This window comes from Dipteris shenzhenensis, chromosome 4, assembly GCF_047967505.1.
Source record: "Dipteris shenzhenensis isolate YYH24624 ecotype China chromosome 4, Dip_SZ_1.0, whole genome shotgun sequence".
NCBI classification, from domain to species: domain Eukaryota; kingdom Viridiplantae; phylum Streptophyta; class Polypodiopsida; order Gleicheniales; family Dipteridaceae; genus Dipteris; species Dipteris shenzhenensis.
In genome coordinates, this window is record NC_141599.1 from 29,936,933 (window position 1) to 29,958,288 (window position 21,356).

The window sequence follows — 21,356 nt, forward strand, 5'->3', positions numbered from 1 at the left end:
ATCACTTTACTACAGGCTTGATCCTTGGCATATAGACGTTCTCACATCTTGGTTTTGACCGTTTAGTGTAAGTCCCGTGGCAACTCATTTACAGTGTTCTCATGGGTAGACACTCTCACCGGTACACGGGTAAGCCTCTTGCACAGAGCACCAAACCGCCTCTAGCATGGAGTTATTCTCATCACACAGCTAATGAAAGCCCTATGAAGGACTCATGGGTGTTCCTTGAAAGATTTTCTAGTTCGGCTCTGGTTGGATCATTTTGGAAATCAAAACTACTCTATTATGGGCTGCAGAAGCCCAATGCGACAAAGCAACATGGCTTTTCTTGCCCTTCTAAACAAGAATTGAGCTGGGATGAGGACCTATGTTTCCTCAACAATCTATGCCTTAGAGATCCACCGCTTAAACACAACGTCCCGCACCTCTTTTACACAAATGGTTCTAAGGACATGCACAATGAATGCGTGTTTGATCAATTGCAAGCACCTCTCCACATTTGAGGGTGAAAGACGTATGGCACAAGTCGTGTAGCAAATCGTGTAGGACACCGGGGGACTCAAGGATGATAGCCAGCTTGCACAAGTTGCATATGAAACTAGGAATGGTTGTGGAGATTTGCTCAAGGAACTTGGACATACATGATGGCATGGTTAATGGAGAAGATGGTATCTTCATGGAGAGTGTCATGGATTCCAAACCATGCATCGCTTTGGTAAGGTTTGAGGAACACAATAGTGGCCTATAAACACATCCAAAGAACCAACATCTCTACAAAGTGGACACACCCAAAACTTGGACACCAATACTCCGAGTCATTTGCAAGTTCTAGATTGGAAAACCACTTGAACATAGTCTCGTGCAAGCAATTCCCCTTGCAGCCTGCAATAGCAAGAACTGCACATCGATCGCAAGGGTTGACCATGGGAGCCCTCATGTTTGATCCTAGGAACATTCGAGTGCACAGCTTGGTCTACACTGCTCTATCATGTGTACGCGACTCATCCAACCTATTCCTCTTGTTAGAGATACAACAAAGGCACATCAAAGTCGATGCGGTGGTACAAGAAGAAATCTCCAAATTGAGAGCTTCTGGTGGCCATTCGAAACAAACGGTGTAGTAATAGACAACGATGAATCCAACACCCTGCAAAGCCTAAACACACATTCACTTGCTCATCTTGTACCAAAAGTGCACAGGTCCAAAAAGATGTTGAATGCAACCATATTGTGCATGCAAGAAACAAGAACTACATGTGCAAGTGTGCATTACCCTACCAAGCCTCATACCAATACTCATGCATGAAGGTGTTGGGGTTGCATCATACTACAGCATAGACATACGACTACTACAACATTAGCACACTTCTCTTGTAGGCTGCCAATGTCTCCTAGTCGTGTTTCAGTACCCGAGCATTAGAGAAATAGAAATTATCAACTTGTACAAGTCCCCCTCAAGCATAACAACAACATTGCTTCAATAGTTGAGAACTTGCTAGATCTCTTGTCACCCTTGACTCCGACGTACATTTTGGGAGACTTCAATATTAACTTCAAACAACACTCACCCGACATGGGCAGACTATAGGACTTCATGGACCATCACAATATTGGACAACTCGTCCACACACCAACAACAATCTATGGTTCAATGATTGGCCATATTTGGACCAACACTTCATTAGCTGAATCTACTATGACAAGGTAGTTCATATATTGGTCAGACCACTTGCACATTTGGACAACCATATCTATAAGGGGTGACACGAGGACTACCTCAAACTATGCGCTAGTAATGGAGGGTGGGATACACCTTATAAACATCTCCACTAAGATAATATGAAATCCACATTAGGAAAAAAGGGAGCTCATTTTAGGGCCTTTTGGCCAAAATAAAAAATAGCTCTCAAAACCAATGACGAGAGGGCCAATGTTACGTTGAGAAAATTAGAAAAAATATTTGAAAACGTCAAAACAAGAAATATTATTTTATGCATAAACAATTGTTGCTTACAAATTTAAAAAAAGAATTGAGATCTTGACATGATTCCAAGTCTGACAACAGATTATTCAAAAAACATTATGGACCAAAATGTGGTTTGCCCCCCAAACTAGTCTTCCCACTCTATCCCCCCCCCCCCCCCTCTCTCTCTCTCTCTCTCTCTCTCTCTCTCTCTCTTTGTGTCTCTCTCCCTCTTTATCGCTTGCTTTTGCATTGATTGGAATGTTGAGTCATTACTTCTAAAATGTGCACTCCACTTGTATTTCTATGCTTTCATCCATTATTGTTTTTAGATGTTATAACTCTTTATTGGATTGTCAATTGGTATTTTCTAGTGGCAGTACCAAATCACAAGCTGAATATCCTTATACAAAATTCTCTACTAGTTAAGCTATGAAGGACAAAGGTTTGTTTTCAACACGTTTTCATTGACTTTACAAATGCTCTAGACAGGTTGCCTTCTTTCTCTTTTTAAGATGCTTCAGTTTTGGGTTAGATTATCTTTGACAAACTAAGAAGGAGCTTGTTGTTAAGAAAACTTGCTATACCATAGAAATCCAGGTGTCTCCTAACTTTACATTGGCTTTCTTTTAATGAATGAGAAGAGAACTAAAATTACATGTTGATCATAGTGCCGATGATTAGGATATAACTTGCTCTTTGTATTGTTAGTTTGCTCCATTGAAATTTCACATCATCAGGGCTGAGATTACATGATTGATATATTGCTTTCAATGTTTAGGAGTTTCAAGAAAATTTCCTTTAAGTTTTTAATGGCTTGTTACCGAACTTGTAAAAACCATTGCTTTCAATTTCTATAGAAGAAATAGAACAAACAGGTCACTGAGGCAAAGGGCTCACATTGAGTAAAAAACATAGAACAAACAGGTCGTTGAGGCAAGGATGAAAATATAAATGTGAGCCCTTTGCCTTGGCGACCTATTTGCTCTATTTCTTCTATAGAAATTGCCAACAAAATTGCTGTTGAAGGTCATTGGCGAACATTGAGTATATCAAAAGGAAACTGGGTGCTAATGCAACCCAATAGGAGAAGGAAAAGATAGTCCGGCAATGGAGACATCTTAGAAGGGTAGCGTGAGAGATTTTAGAATGATGGAGGGGAAAAAATCAAATTTTGAAATCTTGATTCAACATGTGTACATGCATAAAAAGCTTTTCTTGCTGGATAATCCAAAGTATTTTCCATAGCATAGACCAAATTGCAAGTGACTTCTTTGAGAGTTTGTATAACTTTACCTAATATTTTTTTCCTTTTATTTGTTTCACTCATTTTTTCCTTTCCTTTAGATGTATATCCTTCTTCTTATGACCAATGGCTACCGACGAAATTCCTTTTAGGATTATGGATGTCATTCATGGGTCTATAGGGGAATGGTAATATGCAGGCCCATCTGGAATGCAACTTGCCCAATCAAATATATTTTTCTATGATCATTATTACCAATTACTAGACAAGGCCAACACACATGGTTTGTTGTAAAACCTAGACCTCCCATCATGGAATACCATCCTAATGGTAATGTGACAAAGAGCTATAGAGCCAAATTTTTTACAAAAATATGGTGTTCCTTACAACAAAAAATTGCAACTAGAATATGCAGAATAAATATTTGCATGCCAATCACGTTCTTTGTTGAGCTATTCAGTCATTTGCCAATAAAAGTTTGTAAAAGAATGCTCCATTATAAGGCTAAATTAAATGGCATAGAGGATATTTTAAACTTCTTGGATGATGGTTGGGATAGAATAACATCCAACACAATATATTGTGATGTTGTTCATCGCTCACAACTCAAATACATGGTTGCAACTCACAATTTCATATTCTCATTTTATATTAGAGGTGTAGGTTCATTGGAAATTGATTTCCTTAGATCAGGATCTGAACTCATTTGGTACTGATAATGAATCAATTGACATTGCAATTAATGAGAATGGAAACTTAGTGAGTGTCATATTGCTCAGACAAAAATGTACACTTGCATAGTTACACCACGAAATTCATATGGAGACCGAAGGAAGTGTCTCAATAGGATTTGCATTCATACTAAACAACAAGAAGGTAATATTTGGCAAGTTGATTTAGTTAAATATATATTTTTGATTAATTAACCCAAGTGATTTGTTAAAGCCTTTTGTTAATAGTTTCTTCAAAGAAAGGAAAGCAGAATTCAATGGAGAGAGATCCATCATGGGATTATTTAGATAAATCAAAATTGATAATTACAGGTACTCATAACTTTTTTTTCTTTAAATTTAAAAAGATGGGAAAGTACTATGCTTCTAAACTATTTTGAAAGGTAAATAGGTTATTTGTTTCTCTATCCTAATAAGCTAGTGCTTTTCAAGTAGCCCTTTTATCTGAAAATTGATTCAATGGAGTCGTGGGATAGAAGCTATTTTGCGATCATCTATCTAATAGACACTACCATGACTTGGAAGCGAGACATAGTGGACTGATCATTCTTTATAAACTCTAATGAGGAGTAAGGATAGCAATGATCTTAGGTGCACATGTACAATGACTCTTTTATTATATAAATTAGTTCTAAATTTGGTGTCTTGTGTAATCTAAGCATTGTACATGCTTTTGAAATATATACCTATATTCATGAGTCAACTCTCTTTGTCTCCCTCTCTCTCTCTCTCTCTCTCTCTCTCTCAACAAAGGACCATTTCAAATAAATTGGTCATACATATGTGAGTTTCGAAAGAAGTTAACATATATTAGTGTCTAAAATCATTTTTTCAATGGGTGTATAATTTGAAATCATATTAGAGGTGGAAGTTGATCATCTTCACATGGAGGATCTAGTGTAGGGTCCTTAGGCAGGACATGAGGGTCCTCAGTTTGTGGAGGGCCCTTAGGCAAGGGATGAGTATCCACGGTTTGGGGCTGAAGGTCCACCACGTGCTCTACCATGACCTCTCCCATCGTCTTTGACTCTTGTACTCTCATTGACCTTTATGCCTCAGCAATTTTCACTTTCTATTCAGAGGATTCATATTGAAGCAGGTCAAAGATCAACCTAGTGTTGAAGCTATATATGAAATGTGTATCATAGCTACCCTCAATCATCTGCACAAACAACAACAAAAATTAAGCTTTAATTTTAATTTCAGTTATAACTAATTAGAAAGCTCATTGGTACTTACAGCTTCTATATCTTCTCTAAAAAAGCTATCAAAAATATATTTAGCATTGATGAGAAACTGCAAGAATGTGCATCATTTTGTTGTGGTGTCTATAAATCATGTAGAAGATCTTTAGTTTAAACTTAGATATTAATATAAAATATAGTATTCATAGGACAAAAGATTTTCAGTCTTACTTCCATGTGCATTGGCTCAACAACACCCAGCTTATTGGTTTTTTCTACACAATGATCCAATGCAATGGCTAGTCTCTTCATAGCACTGCGAACCCCATAAATTGGTTATAGTAATGCAATGGATAGCCTTTTTACAAATAAAATCCTTTGTTGTGTATGAAAAATAAGTGACTTCTTCTAGGCAATATAGAACCACTTACATGATGAGCTCTCTCTGAGTATGCTTAACAAGGTTAGAATAGAAGCACCCTTCGATTGGTAGATGAAGTGATACTAGACTCCAATGGTCACTACATTTGATGATTGTCACACCGGTTAGCATTTGGAGATTTAGTATAAATCTTTATCTCTTCACGTAGATGAACTAAATAACCACTTACTTTAAATGGTATGGGATGGTCATAAGGAAAACTAATTTGAAATCACAAAAGGTGAACCATTTGGCAATCTATTCCAACGGTTCTCTAGGATTCTTGAATTCGAAGGAGATTGATGGGTCCACAATATGTACAAGTCCTTGAATAGAATCGTATAACATTTTTTTAATCAGACTGCAAACCAATGGAGTAATTGAGAATGATATATAAATATTTGGGTACCCTTAGCAACATTAAAAAATAAGAACTTAACCAGAGTCCTACAAGAATGATCGTATTTATGACTTCTCGTTCCCTATGCCTTAGTGCCTTTCTATAATCATCTGTAAGATGAAAGGATGTAATTGAATCTTCATCCTTAAAACTAGTCCCCTCAAGCCTCTTCTATGAGCCTTCTCTCTCCCTCTTGTAGATATCCTCTTATGTAGACTCTTGAGTCCATATCTCTCTAGTTCATTTTCTTTATATGAGTAGTCTTGGAGCTCCTGCTCCCTCTTGTATGTATGAAACCTCTTCTTCTCACTTGTGTTTGTAGTATCTTGAGTTGCATTTGAGTGGAGTCTCACTCTATTGGTACTGAAGGTCACTTTAGGTTCTCTCTCTTAAGTGTCTCTCCCTTTTTTCCACTGCTGCCTCTTCCAAAGTCTTCACAAGTGTTGTCTATTCGGCCGCTCATTGCGCATACATGGTTTATCCATTTCCTGAGCCACGAAGGGAGATCTTCCTTCCCTCCTAGGCAACCCCTATGGGACTTGGATCATTGATGAAATCTGAGCATGGAGGGAGTGTTCTCCCAGGTTGGCATCAATAGAAGGAGTAGGTGTTTTTCATGACGGTTTGACCCCCTGTAAGTATTTTGCCCATAATTTTTTGCTCAATGCTACGATTTTGATGAAAATTATATCAATATGAAGCTCCATTTAGGGCACATTATCCTATGTATTAAATCTATGACTCTCTATGTGTGGCTATTTATTTTAAAGATAGTTTTAACCCCCTTCTAGTAAAATGTCCATAACTTTTCAACCGCTTCTCTGGTTCTTACAAAACTTATATCAGCTCAAAGCCCATTTCAAGGAGCATATCTATATGTGATTTAATATTTCATATCATGTCTTTGTTAGAAGTTATAGTCCTCTGTGTCTAATGACAGTTTGCTGAGTGCTTTGAGCTAACTATAGAGGCATCTATGGAGGTGCAATGTTTCCCTAGAACCTACCCATCCGACCCAATCAGCCCTTTCAAACCCCTTGATACATATCATTTTATGTCATATTGAGCCAAAGGATCTTCTTTCAAAACAACATATCGCTCTTCTCTTTGGTGCCGACCGACTTGGTGAGATTATGGCCTCAGTTGATCCTTTCCTTCTCCCTATGCTAGACTACACTAGTACTAGGATGTTACCATCTTCATTCTCATCGAAGGGAAGAAAGAGAAGAATGTGTGGTGTGATCTCTTTGCATGAAAGTTTCTTTTTTATCTCCCCTTTCCCAGTGATGATGAAGATCTTTGTCACTAAATTTGGAAGCCGTAGGAAGCTAAGAGGTATGTGAAGTTTTAAAAGGAAGCTGAGAGAGAGAGAGAGAGAGAGAGAGAGAGAAAGAAAGTTTATTAAAGTCTTCGAAAGATCAATGGGTCTATGAGACTATGAAAAACCTGGTACAAACAAGATGTGGTGGTGGAGCTACTAAACGAGCATCCACACCAATGCAAATGCAAAATATGCAGAATGTTAGTACAAATCATAGATACAACATAGTCATGTCAAGTAGGTAGTCGACTATCTCATCATCATAGTCATCATCATCATCATCATCACCATCAAGACATCAGGGTGGGTGTGGCAATGGGGGCATGAAGTCGGTGATAGAGTGCTATCGGTCACTCAAAGGTGCAACCCTAGCATGTCTCCAGGTCATAGCTCTGTGTCTAACCAGGGCTATTGTGACCCCCGTCGGGTGAGACCCACACTTTAAACATGGAGGGGATGTCCCCAATTGTGATATGTGTGTCAACCCTCTGTCTGAGCTATCGGGTCATAGGCTCCGGGTCACAGTGGTGTCAAGGTGTGTCCATGTGATCTGGCTGGAAAAACTTCGTGATAGAACTCTGAGAGGGATCAGCTCCATGCAAGAGAGAGACAGAGAGAGAGAGAGAGAGAGCAAGGTTCTATAATTTTTGGCTATCGGAGCATGGCGAAAACAAATCCTACTCTGTAGATGAAAATAATTTGAATGGAGGCCTCATCTAAGTCCCTCTGCCTCCATCTCTCCCTGCCTCCCTCCCTCCCTGTCGCTCTTTTCTCTATCCTGTATGGATTTTCACCTTCTCTACAGAATTATTGAGGCAAAATAGCACTTGTGTGACAGAATGCGCTATGAGGGGTTGGACAACACCCAACCCCCAAAATCGCGTTCTATTGCACATCTTTGGAATTTCAAATTCGAGGTTCAGGGGGGGGAGAGAGAGAGAGAGAGAGGGGGGGGGGCAAAGAGAGAGAGAGAGGGAGGGAGGGAGCGAGGACGTGGTGGGGTGGGAGGGCAACGTGGGGGGTGAGAGAGAGAGAGAGAGATAGAGAGAGAGAGAGAGAGAGAGAGAGAGAGAGAGCATGGCGAGCATGGCGGGGGGGGCACAGTGGGGAGCCACAAAGAAAGAGAGAGAGAGAGAGAGAGAGAGAGAGAGAGAGTTTTTGACAAGTATTCTCCTTCAAGTGATTTGTTGTGCAGCTAACTTGTGCATGGGTTTGGATTCTTAATGCAAAATGTGCTTTGACCTTGAAGGACGTAAAAGAAATCTTGGTGAAGTTACACAATAGCCTTCGAATTTTCAAGGATCAGAGTAGATGGAAGAAAAGCATAAATGATGTTTGGCACAAGAGTTTATCTTGACGTTGGAATGGTGAGTCTTATTTAGGAAGGCGATGCCTGTTTGCATTGGTAGCTTCAAAAGTTGACAAGCATATAAGGAGAACACAGAGTCAAACTGTGCTCAATGTCGACACGCCTAGAAAGGTAGCTCATGACAAACTGCTCATCTAATATGGGCTTTTTGTTGTTAGCTCTACAAGGATGGTCAAAAAGACATCTTGTGATCACTCGTTCATGAGGAACTGCTTTTAGGGAGAGAGAGAGAGAGAGAGAGTTTTGGTCATGGAGGGGGCACTTGGGTACTTGATGGCAACATTTTATTCTATAGCATGAATGACCTACATTATTTCATGTTACTTCATGCGATGTCTATGAAAAAGGCGCACAAATTGATACAACATTTGTATACATTGTAAACTACAATCATTAAAAGACATGTCATTGCTTAGGCCTTAACTAGACAAGCTGCTCCATTTATCCTACCAAGACAGCACGAAGAGGTTTTAAGTGAGAAGGTGCATTAGGCTCTATATATCTTTGATAGATCTCATACAAGGGGAGGATTCGTAGGAGGTGCAGCCATAGCAAGAACGCTTTGTTTTGAGTGAGGGGTGTAGGGAATCATGGGGATTGTGGTTGGAAGAGCCAGGTCGAATCACAAAATGTGTTGGCTCACATAGCAGCGATGAAAATCTCGTGATGATGTCCTGACCGTGTGATCATGCAAGGTACCACCAAATTGGCAATTTGAACGAGGATTGGTAATGGCAACATTCCTTGCTTATAGCTATGCTGGACATATGCATTGTGCAAGGTAATGCTTGGGAAGGATGTCTTATCGTGGAATTTGTTTTGAGGTCATGTACACTACAATGCAAAACATACAGTAAGAGCATGTTCCCTTGTGAAGGCTGGTTCCAAATCATAGGCTTTGGGGAAAAAAATCAAGTTGCTGACTATTCTAGGTTCACGTGTATCCAGTTTCCAAGTGGTTTTGAATGTTTTACAACTAGAGGTGGAGCCTAAAAAATCTGATGTTGCAGCAAGAGAACTCCCCCACTAGCATTTATTACTCTGGTGTTCTCTTGAGCCCCTCCCTCCAAGTAGGGGCTCATCATGCAACCAAGATTTGAAAATCTGCTCGAGGAGAACCTGTCGGTTGTTCCAAACCAAGTCACTTGTGTGAACAAGCTCTTAGAGCCTGTTCACGTGAAGAGGGGAGTTGCAAACCAAGAATTTGAATGTGGGTTCATTTAGAGGGAAAACCTAGTTGTTATGCCAGCCCCTTCTAAAGAGGAGGGGCACAAGTAGCAAAACAACCCCTGTGGCATGAAGAGCCAAGCAAAAAACAAAATACAAGGGGGCAAGCCCATTGAATGTAATTCACCTAGGCCCAATGAATGTAAGTCACCTTCTATACTATTCTTTAAGGAGAGGATCCATGTGGAGGATTTATGGAGGTTCGGGAGGAGCAAAAGGCAGCTTCGTAGGAGGTTCGAGCATATGTCGAGGTTCGGAGGAGTGCCACACACACTGTCGTGCCACGTGTCCCCGTGGAGGTCTGCGACATCAGACTACAATTAGAATGCCATGGAAGGAGGAGGCGCGTTGTCGCACCACGTGTCCCTACAAACATCAAACCTGTAGTCTAGCACGAGTGGAGTAGCAATCTAGTAAAGGGATCAAGGATTACACATGGTGAGCCACGTCATGTTCTCCACCAAGCCACGTAACTCAGCGGTCATGCACCCTGTTGTGCGCCAGACTGACATGTGGAGAGCAAATGTGGACTTTGCGGAGAGAGAGCAAGCATGTTGACACATGGAGAGAGAGGAGAGCGAGGAGAGAGAGAGAGAGGGAGAGAGAGAGAGAGACAGAGGGGGGGGGAGAGAGACAGAGAGAGAAGCATATATATATATTTCTAGACTATATATATTATAATATTACATGAATTATACATTATGCATTATATTATATATTACATATATTATAATATTATATATATATATCTAATAAAGAGAGTAGAGAGAGAGAGAGAGAGAGGAGCATATATATATATATATATATATTTCTAGACTATATATATTATGATATTATATGAATTATACATTATATATTATGCTTTATATACTACATATATTATAATATCATATATATAATATTATAATAAGGAGAGTAGAGAGAAGAGAGAGAGAGAGAGAGAGAGAGAGGGGGGGGGAGGGGAGAGACACAGAGAGGAGCGTATATATATTTCTAGACTATATATATTATAATATTATATGAATTATACATTATGTATTATATTATATATTATGTATTATATATTACATATATTATAATATTATAATAAAGAGAGGAGAGGATAGAGAGAGAGAGAGAGGAGAGAGAGAGAGGAGAATAGATATATTTCTAGACTATATATATATTATAATATTATATGAATTATACATTATATATTATGTACCTGACATGTGGTTGTTGGCGGGGAGAGCTTGAGGATAGCTTCTACCTTCTCGGGGTTAGGCTTGACACCTTCGGATGAGACAATATGTCCCAGTAGCCTCCCTTGAGTGGCTCCAATGGTGCATTTCTTAGGGTTGAGACTGCCATTCACATCATTGACCCTTTGGAAGGCCAACCTAACCTTCATGACATGCTCCTTACGTGACGAGAATATATAGAAATCATCTAAAAACAACTCCAAGAAATCCCCCAAATAATGAGCAAACACCATCTGCATAAATCTTTGAAAGGTAGCAGGAGCATTGGTGAGGCCAAATGGCATTACTTTGAATGCAAATGTCCCCCAGGGTGTGGCAAATGTGGTGGTAAGCACATCTTCTTTGGCGATTCTGATTTAATAAAACCCGAAGTAACCATCACAGAAAGTATACATACTCTTGTGCTCTATGGCAATCACATGGCGAAGGTGGCAGTAGCTAGTTGCGAAGAGGTCAGGGAAATCTTTGAACATTTCTAGGAACTCGTCTTTCTCACTTGGAGTGAGGTCTGGGGAAAGCATAGATTCAAGCTGTTGAGGACTAGCTGTTACCTTTTCTGTAGGTGGCGGGGTCGGAGACACCCCCATCATGTAAACTTCCTCCTCTAAGAACTCCTCCCCCCCGTCTGATCCTTCCATTGATTCAAACATCGAGGATGAGAGAGTATCACTACCTTGCTCCTCTTCTTCTTCTGGTTCCATGGCACCTGGTTGCACCGGGATCTTCTCCTTAGAAGCACCAAAAGACATGTCTCCTGTCTTCCAATAGCTGACTGCATCACTCTTTCTCAACCATGGTCTCCCGAGTATGGCTGGATAATAACTCCTGCCTGTATCTTCGATGTCTACTACATAGAAATTGACGGTGGTGGTCAACCCATTGATAGTGATGGGCAAATCCTCAATGACTCCTAGGGTGGCGAGTCGTCGACCATCTGCTACCTTGATTCGAGTGGAGGAACGCCTTGTGCATTTCAAATTCAATTTCTTCATGATTCGGGGCACCATGATATTACATGCAGCTCCCCCATCAACACACACACTTTTGACACGACAATTATCTATGATGACATCTACTGTATGTGGGTGTCGATCAATTTCTTCAGAGATAGAAGAGACCTCTCGTACCTTTCCCTTTTTTTTGCTCCTCCTTGTTGAGAGCCCTTGCTGCAGCTCACGTCTCACCTTAGGGCCTAATGCTATTAGTTGAGGGAGCGTGATGCTCAAAGACCGATGAGCAAGGTCCTGAATGACCGAATAGTCCTCTTGCCCTGAGCCGGTGGGAAAATTCAAGGGCAACCAATTACTCCTACGAGATCTTTTAGTCTTCTCTGTTGGTGGGTTTGCCATCTCAGCATCTGAGGGCTCTTAGGAGGACACCTTCTTCTTGGGGCGGCCCGGTCCACAGTTTGGAGAGGGGTCTGAGGTGGTACGACTTCTTTTCCCGAGGTCAAGGATCTCTACGTTAGAATCCTCAATGCCTAATTCACTTAGAAGATTCACCCTTGGAATATTGGGACATTTCATGCGATAATGACCCTTCTAGTGGCACTCGTAGCACACAACATTGGCACGTTCTCTTGGAGGGCGATTGGATTGATTTTTGATGCTCGCTGAAGATAATTCAGGGCCTTGGCTAGGTCATTAACCCCGAGTTCTTTAGCAGGAGGGGCTAGGGGAGTAGGAAGGAGGGGGTCTCGTGGGCGAGGCTGGGGAAATCTTCTAGGTGGAGGTTGAGGATATACTCCTTGTTGAGGGTAAGCATCTAAGGGAGGACCATACATTTGAGGTGGAGGCGGTGGATACATCCCTGATGAGGGGTGGGGGTATGCCCCTGAGTTAGACCCCCTAGGTTGTTGTAAGAATTGAGGGGGTTGCGAAGGGATAATCGTCTTCTTTGAAGTGGGGTCAGACTGAACTTTATCAAACTTTTGAGCAATCTCATGTGCTAGCACCATAGTTTCTGGATTCTCCCATTTAAGCTTAAGGTGAAATTCGTCACTTGCTCCTGCTACAATGTAGCCTGGCACATGGTGAGTCATTCCAACTCGAAATCCAGCATTGTCCTCCTATGTGGCAATTAAACGGTCCAGAAGCACGGCCGCTTGATCCACATATCGACGCGCCATCTCACCTTCTGATTGCTTCAAGTTTGCCACCTGTAGGTACACATTCTCCGGCTCCTCTTCTTTGCCGAAATACTCAATCATTGCTGCTGTTAACCTTGGCCAGCTTTGGCAAACGTCGTCGGCCTGCTTCTCATACCACACTTGAGCCAAACCCTCTAGAAATGTGGGAAGAACCAACAGCCATCTATCTTTAGTAAGAAAGTTGAGAGAAACACAACGGCGCTTGAAAGGCCACAAGATACTCATTTGGATTTTCTTCAACCCATCCACAGAACATGGGAATGTCAGCCATGCTTGGAAAATGGAAAAGAGAGAGACGAAATGAGGCTTATCTATGGACAAACAATGAAAAGAGGTAGCTTGAACTGAAAATCAAGTGAAGATACATCCACAAAGCACACATAGGCAGGGTAGGGTGTGACTGGTGTATTGTGAAATACTATACGGGAAGAATCTTAAGCACAGAATAGCTCATAGACAATCTTAAAAGGACCAACCCTCATGATATCGCATCCATCTTTACAAGCGAGGGTTAGAGACATGGCACTGCATGAGGTTGTTCATTAAGGCAAACAAGAATGCCATGACAAATGTCAACAGTTGGAGAGCTTACACATCACCTTCAGCTTCTTCCAGTTCTTATAATCGCCATGCTATTTTTTCAAGGGGTGTGCAGTCTGGCATTCTTCTTTCGAGCAATGTCCTTGAGGACCTTTCTGATGATCTTCCGAAGTCGGTAAACTCGTATCAAGTATGCCCAACACTTAGTTTCATGATGACCACAACCTTTGCATTCCTTACAAATGATCAACCTCCTTCGTGGTTTGTGGCTTTGTTGGGGTGGTGCTTCCACTCGTGTCATGCGTGATTGAAGTACAAGCTTCACGTGCCAAGAAATCAGCAACTATATTTTGAGCTCGAGGGATATGCTGAATTTTTACCTCTTCAAATTGTTGGCACAATTCCAATGCTTGTTAATGTCATGGAACCAAGCCTTCGCTCTACACCTTCCACCTTCCACTCAGAGTGAAGATAATCTCCGCCCAAATGGAAGCGAGAGTGTCAGCCTCCGTGCATAAATGGCCCCCAAGGACAAAAGAACCTGCACCTCAAGTTGCTTGATGTGATGCTCTTGTGCATTTTGTAGCCCAAAAATGAGTGCCAAGTACTCAACTTGGTTGCAAGTTCTCGCAGGTGCAGACTTGCTATAACAATACACCTCACCCCCCGGTGAAGTGAGCTTCACACCCACACCAATAGCCTTGGTCGATGGTTTGTATGCTCCGTCAAATTGAAGTAGCCAAGATGTCATCACATCAAGACCAAAATCCGAACATCCCAAGTTTCTCGGTAATCCAAGATAGGTAGAAGGAGAGGGTGGGGAGAATTCAACACTTGAGCAAGACGTTTAGCACTAAATAAACTTGCAATCCTTTGTTAATAGTTTATCTTTAGACAAAAAAGAATTACAACTTGAAGCTCAAAAATGAGGCACAAAGGGTTGATTAGGTACAAAGGGATTCCTTGGTCGAAACATTACTAACCATAGCCAAGCCCTAGAAACCTTTGTAGCGAGATTGAGAAGAGATCATTCAAGACGAGCTTATCCACTGGAATTAATAAGCAGATGTGCCAAATCTCCCCCCAAGCTTGGGGAACATCCCACCCTTCAAAGAATGTCACTCTTTTAATTACCTCCAATGCAGCAAGTAGCTCGATCACCGCACAATGAGTAGAAGTGAAATCAAAGTCCTTCGAGTATATCACCAGTTCTTCATCTTGAATCAACCACGGTGTATCATTCCACCCATCGTCTCCTTGAACAATGCACTGGACAATCAGCTGTTGAAGGTCGACATGAAGATCAAGAAAGAGATCTCGCCAATTGGTAGCCGTAATGAGTAGAGGACCAAGCACCAAATCCTTGAACTCGTCGAGAAGTGACATAAATATCCACCCTCCTCGTGTGGCATGTGTCCAAGGGGTGAACTTGAAAAAGTTTTGAATCTGCGATCTAGTAGGAGATGTGAATAGAGCACATGAAATGAAATACTTTTGCTTTTTACAACAAGAGGAAACTCCCCATGGTTAGAGAGTTACAGTTCCCGAGATTTCAATATATAAGCGAAATCATTACATTTTCATCTCTTCCTATTTGCTGGCCCATTGATAAGTCTTTCTTTTGTGAATGGGGAGGTCTTGGCTTCAATTTCCACTCCTTAATAAAAGGAGAATAGAAGAGAAAGAGAAAGAGAGAGAAGAGGAAGATAGAGATAGAGGAGAGAGGCGCGATGTAAGGATCTGTTACAGTTTTGCAGAAGCTTAGAAAATCTATCGTGACCAGAAGACGCGATCTGTCCGCGGCCAGAAGATGTGCGACACGTGCAGGAATGCACCAATCGCGACAAAGAGATGTGTGGGTGTACCCAGGAGACGTGCGAATGCGCGCACAAGACCCCAGAGGAAGCGCAGATGTTACAGTTTTGCAAATGCGACCGGTTCGACTAGAAGATTCGCCAACCAGAAGATGCATCGGAACTACAGGGAGACTAGAGGTGCAGAAGTAGGGATGCGCAGATGCGCAAAAACTGCGACCAGAAGCAGATTGGAGGTGCAGAAGCTGGCACAAGGAATCCTGCCACCTCATCCTATATTCCCCATTATTTAACTTGCATCCTTGGACTATCTATACCCCCCCCACATGGGCCTATCCTACATGAAGGGAATAATCCAATATAATATCCATCTCCACCTATTTTATATTACTTCTCTCGTGGACTTTAGGCCATATCTCACTAAATGCAGGCATGGGACCGCCTAGGTGGAGGGGTGGTACATGGAGGAACCAACATTTTATAATATTACTACCATGGATTATGTACCTCACACCTTATGGGTCCTCTTACGTGGAAGGGTGGCACATGGTCATGCCCTGCCACGTCAACCCTGGGCCCTATGCACACCATATTTTGTTATACTATTGCCACACATACAAACACACACACATATTTATGCCTTTTTCCTTGGACAAATTTATCCATAATAGTACATATACATATACATATATATACATATATATGTATATATATATATAAATATATATATATGTATATATGTATATACATAATTTCTAGGAAGGGGAGGGAGAGGAAGAAGGGAGAGAGAGGAAGAGGAGGGAGAGGGGAGAGGAGAGGGAGCAAGGAGGAGCGTGGGAGAGGCTGGAGAGGAGTGAGGAGAGGCTGAGCGGAATGAAGCTTAATCGCGAGCGACGAGAGGCTGATTGAAATAATTTGAGCCCTTTGAGCTGAGGTTAATCGCTAGAAGCAGCGAAGCGATTAATTGTCACCTTGAGACCCGGGTCTCTTCTTACCAGGCTAAGTTTCCTAAGTAAACCCTCAGCCTATAAAAGGCATAGGTTCCCATCCCCATTGCATAGATTCATCCATCGTTTGCATTTGAGATGGCGGGGGCAGAAGATAAGCACGCTTCCCACGGCACTTCTCTGGAGGATTCTTTGCAGGAGATCAGCTTCGACGAGGTCAAATTGCAGGAACCTGCTCACGAGAATGGCTCCAATATTCCTGTAAACTCTCCTTGTTTTCATTACTTCCTTACCTTGCTAAGCTCAACCGTGTTCCTTCCCCTTTTGCCTCTCTCTATTCGTCTCATTTTACCCCGTGTTCACCAAAACCCATCGGCTGTATGGATGCTGCTAATTGCTTCAGCTCGTACTTCTATCTGATGATATAGAATCTAAGCCAAGGTTTAGGCTTTCTCTCCAAATCAGATATTTGAAGAGACAGAATATCCCGTCCCTATATCGAATTTCACGATCGCCTTTCGGGAAAACGAGCGTAAAAAACCCGTCCTTTCTGTTGTATAGGCGAAAACGATCGACCGTCACGCTCTGGCTTGATGCTATGCCAATTACTTTGAGGTCAAGCAACTCAATTAGTATACAGCAGAACGATGTCAAGTTTTAAATGGATTCTTCGCAGCAACTTACTAGCTGGACTCTTGATTTGTAGGAAACAGCAGAGACGAAAAAGAAAAAGAAGAAGAAGAAGAAAGTCGTTAACAGCGAAGAAGGGGGTCAAGTAAAATCCACACCAAATGGAGTGTTTGAAAGTAGTGCCCTGATTGAAGATGAAGAGGAGGATGTACAGGAGGATACAGATGCTTTAACAGGTGTGCTGTGGAGGGAATCCATTGTATGGCAAACAATATTGTTTTTGCACCATCTTTTCTTGCTTTGTAGTGGAAATCACTTTCGGTGGAATGAGATTTTGCTACTCCTTAGTTGCGATTTTTTTAACGTCACTCAAAGGTAAATTTTTTTGTTATTCAGAAATTCGCATTTCTAGATGGGGTATTGCCATCTTTTTTGGACCTGCTTTTGTAGCTTGATGGTTGCTCTGTTTTGGGGTTTCCATGTAGGATATAAGGTTCATCGTGATATTGCTCATTGCCATGATGCGTGGAGGGCTTTCATGCAAGCAAACACATGCTTATGGCTAAAATGTTAGCATGATTTTCTCATTCCCAAGGTTGATTGTGATACAAATTTTAGGTCCCGCCCTGCCGTTGGGTAATCAAGTTAGAGTCCTCTAGCTTTATTACCCTTACACATAATGGTGAAGCTAGCAAGCTCTATCTCTTGCCATAGGTTTATTGTTTCATAATATGAGGTAGACCAGTCACTACTGTGACAGCTAGTCGGCTAAAGGTTAGGTCCTCCACTAGGCTTTACTCCCTGCCCAATAGATCCCCAACCCTAAGAAACAAGCGTCTCTTGGATGCCTAGTGCTTTTAGCAAAGTGCTTCCCACAATGGCTTGCTTTGCTTAGATTAGCCTTGCCTTTTTAGGTCAACTCTATCCATAGAATCTAAGGTAGCTCCAGTCTGAACCTTAGATCAATTTAAACCCCTGATTATACTTTGCCCTAATCAATGCAGAGCTTGGTTTATATGACTTTAATCCTAGATGTCATGGTTAAGCCTTGGTTTGTGCGATCAGGGTCCCCCCCCCCCCCCCCTTTGTGTGTGTGCGTGCGTCACAGGGACGTGAATTTCTAATTTTTACGAATTTATTGTTGGAATGGTCACCTACCCATCTGTAAGCCCCCATATGAGGAGAGCATGGGGGGGGTGAACCTAGGCAGAAAAGATAAGGGAGGGGGCTGCCACATGGGCAGCACCTCACAGGGAAAGGACAGCCATAAGGGGCTGCCACATGGGCGGCAAATGAGCTGTCATGTGGGCAGCACAGCAGCCTGTCAGAGGGCTTCAAGGGCTGTTTGTACGGCGTGGAACAGGCCTTGAAAGAGGCACACAGGTGCTGCTGACGTCAGCAAGGGTACGGAACAGGGTACAAGGGTGTGCAGACTGGGACAGGTGGTGCAACTGTACGGAGCAGGGTACGATGCTGTGCGGGGCTGGACGAGGCCTGTTGGAGCAGCAAAGGAGGCTGCCATGAGGCAGGGACCTGTCTTTATATAGGATGGGCCCTTGCCTTGGTTGGAGGGCCAAGGCCCTAGAAGAGTGGGCCCAAGAAGCCCCGGTTTGTGAGCCCTAGTAGGGCTGGACCAGCCTCAGACTGGTCGGCTAGTCTGGTCGGCCAGGTTGGGGCAGGCTGGTCAGTTTTTGCCAGCCCCCTTGGGGGCCTATAAAAGGTGAGGCATTTGGCCTCATAGCACATCACTTGGAGCAGCAGTTGGGGAGCAGACAGCAGCAGCAGCAAGCCTATCCTTGGACCTACACACAGGAGGAGGAGGAGGCTGACATAGGGCTGCAGACTAAGCTCAAGGTGCTGCCCACCTGTTCAAAGAGCTATATTTATTTGGTCAAAGTATTGACTTAGGTCAAAGATACTTAACCCTGGTTAAGTAAGCCTAACCTCGATTCGGAAGACTTGGTTATGACCAAGATGGTTAACCATGGTTTACCAAAGAACCAAAGCGCTAACTTCGGTCAACAAGACTTGGCTTACGAGGGTTAACTTTGGTTAACCAAGATGCGCCAACCTCTGTTGGAGAGACTTGGCCATAACTAAGGCGCTTCGACTGATGGTCAAGCCCTTACGACCAAGAGGATTGACCTCGGTCAACCAAAGAATTTGTTCTATGTTATGTGCACATGTTTGTTTGGTGGGGACGCCTGCAGTGACTAGAATTAGTCTACAGATTATTATTTGCATGCAAAGTGCTAATCATTAAAAGGTGCCATGGTTGTGCGCTTTAGTTAATGATTGCAGGTACCAAGCGGGATTGAAAACCCAAGCGCTATGGAGCTCTAAGCGCAGCCAAAAGGTGTCTATGTGACCAAGGGCTACGAAGACCCTAGAGCTTTGCCCTTTGTGGCACGTAACTAGTTTTTAGTTAGTTATTTTGACAAGTGGCATGTTGCCAAATGAATGAGCCTTGAGCTCTTGTAAATTATGCACGATTTGGAATTTTTGTAAGACAGCTCTACACTGAACTTTGTACTCAGATTCTCTCTTCATGAATAAAGACCTTCAGGGGGGTCCAGCCCGACAATTTGTCCTAGGCCCCAATGTGTTTGCAAAGAGAGAGAGGGGGAGCGTTTCAGAGAGAATGTTTACAGTAAATGTCTACAAGAGAGAGAGCACGTTCATCAACGTTTTGCAATATATGTGGAGCCCTCCCTAATCACCTAGTTTACCTCATGATGGGTGAGGGGGACCGATGGGACCTCCAAGCTGTATTGGAAAGGCAAGAATCTGTCCATGTGGAGTCGAAGGTGTCACGATCTGTGACGTATTCCTTTCTCTATTTCTAGACTTATGGATGGTTTGATGAATGGACACTTGTGGAAGGGTATGCCCTTTCGACGGGACACTTCCTATGAGGCACAACCCTTGCCCTTTCGACGGGACACTTCTTATGAGGCACAACCCTTCACAAGAGACATCCTATTGAAGAGACATTTCTATTGTAATGTACCCTCTCATCAAGGGTCACACCCTTCACAAGGGGTACACACCTCTTCATGCACATACCCTTTGGAGTACACACCTTTTCATGTGTGACTCTTCACTCTCTATATAAGAGAGGCCCAATTGTATGGATGACAGTACATCCACCCTACAGACATTCAAGCAATACAATTATTCCTTGTTCTCCGCTGTCTCTGTCTCCTCTCTGTTCCTTAGCACATTTCTAAATATAGTAAATCTAGGATTTCTTACAGTGGTATCAGAGCAAAATTCGCTCCTGCCTGTAGGAAATGCCCCCCACCTTCTAGCACCTATATGATACATCTTTTTCCGCTAGAAGGATATCCGTGCACATTGTACATGGAAGAGATGGAGAAGATGAGCGTAAAAATTTTTCGCGCCAACCCTGCCTAAAGTCATCTATGGCCTCTCCATCTTCCACACATCACAAGTTGATGTGAATGGACACGACAAAAATCGTGTCTTTTCAGGTGCTTGGGCTGTCCCAAAACCAAGGGACGCACCTTTTCCACCATCGGACACACCTTTTGATGAAGAGTCTTGACTCCTCACGCAAGGGACACACCCCATCGTGGACAAAAGGACACACCTATTCATGTAGGGACATCCCTTTTAAAAATAGGGACACACCCCTTCATGAAATGGTGCACCTATTCCAAGGGTCACACCCCTTCGAATAGGCACACCTTTTAGGCACCAAGCACCTATAAAAGGGTACCTAGAGGGGTTAAAAAGGAAAAAAAAAAACCCAGCCCTTACCCTTAGGTTTACCCTCGCTACCCTAGGGTTAATTAAACCCCCCAATTAATTTTTGGGCAACTACCCAACCTTAGGCAGCCCCCAACAAAAAGAGGCGAACCTCTTTGATGTTCCGTACGAATCTCCACGCAGCAGCAGCCGCCTCAGCCCTCGCCATATCGCAGCCTACCTGCGCAGCCCCTAGCCTCGCCATTTCGCTCAGCCTACCTGCGCAGCCCCTAGCTATTTCGCTGCCCTGCCTGGCCTCGCCATCTCGCTGCCAGCCCGCGTAGATCTGCTGCACGACTTGGCCTCGCCATCTCGCTGCCAGCCCACGCTGCTGCCGCCTTCACGCGCCATCACGCTGCCAGCCGTGCCTCTTCTGCTGCCAGCCCTCGCCTTTTTCGCTGC

The 21,356-nt window shown here is 42.8% G+C and overlaps 1 protein-coding gene across 1 annotated transcript in view; it reads left to right on the forward strand.

The window, feature by feature from the left end:
* The first annotated feature begins 16,652 nt into the window (after positions 1-16,652).
* Positions 16,653-21,356, forward strand: part of LOC147902703 (methionine aminopeptidase 2B-like) — a 35,233-nt gene continuing 30,529 nt past the window's right edge. The window contains exons 1-2 of the mRNA XM_087373706.1: positions 16,653-16,814; positions 17,260-17,419. Of these exons, the coding sequence (XP_087229832.1) occupies positions 16,692-16,814; positions 17,260-17,419 (283 nt within the window). The 5' untranslated portion in view covers positions 16,653-16,691. The remainder of the gene's footprint in view (positions 16,815-17,259; positions 17,420-21,356) is intronic.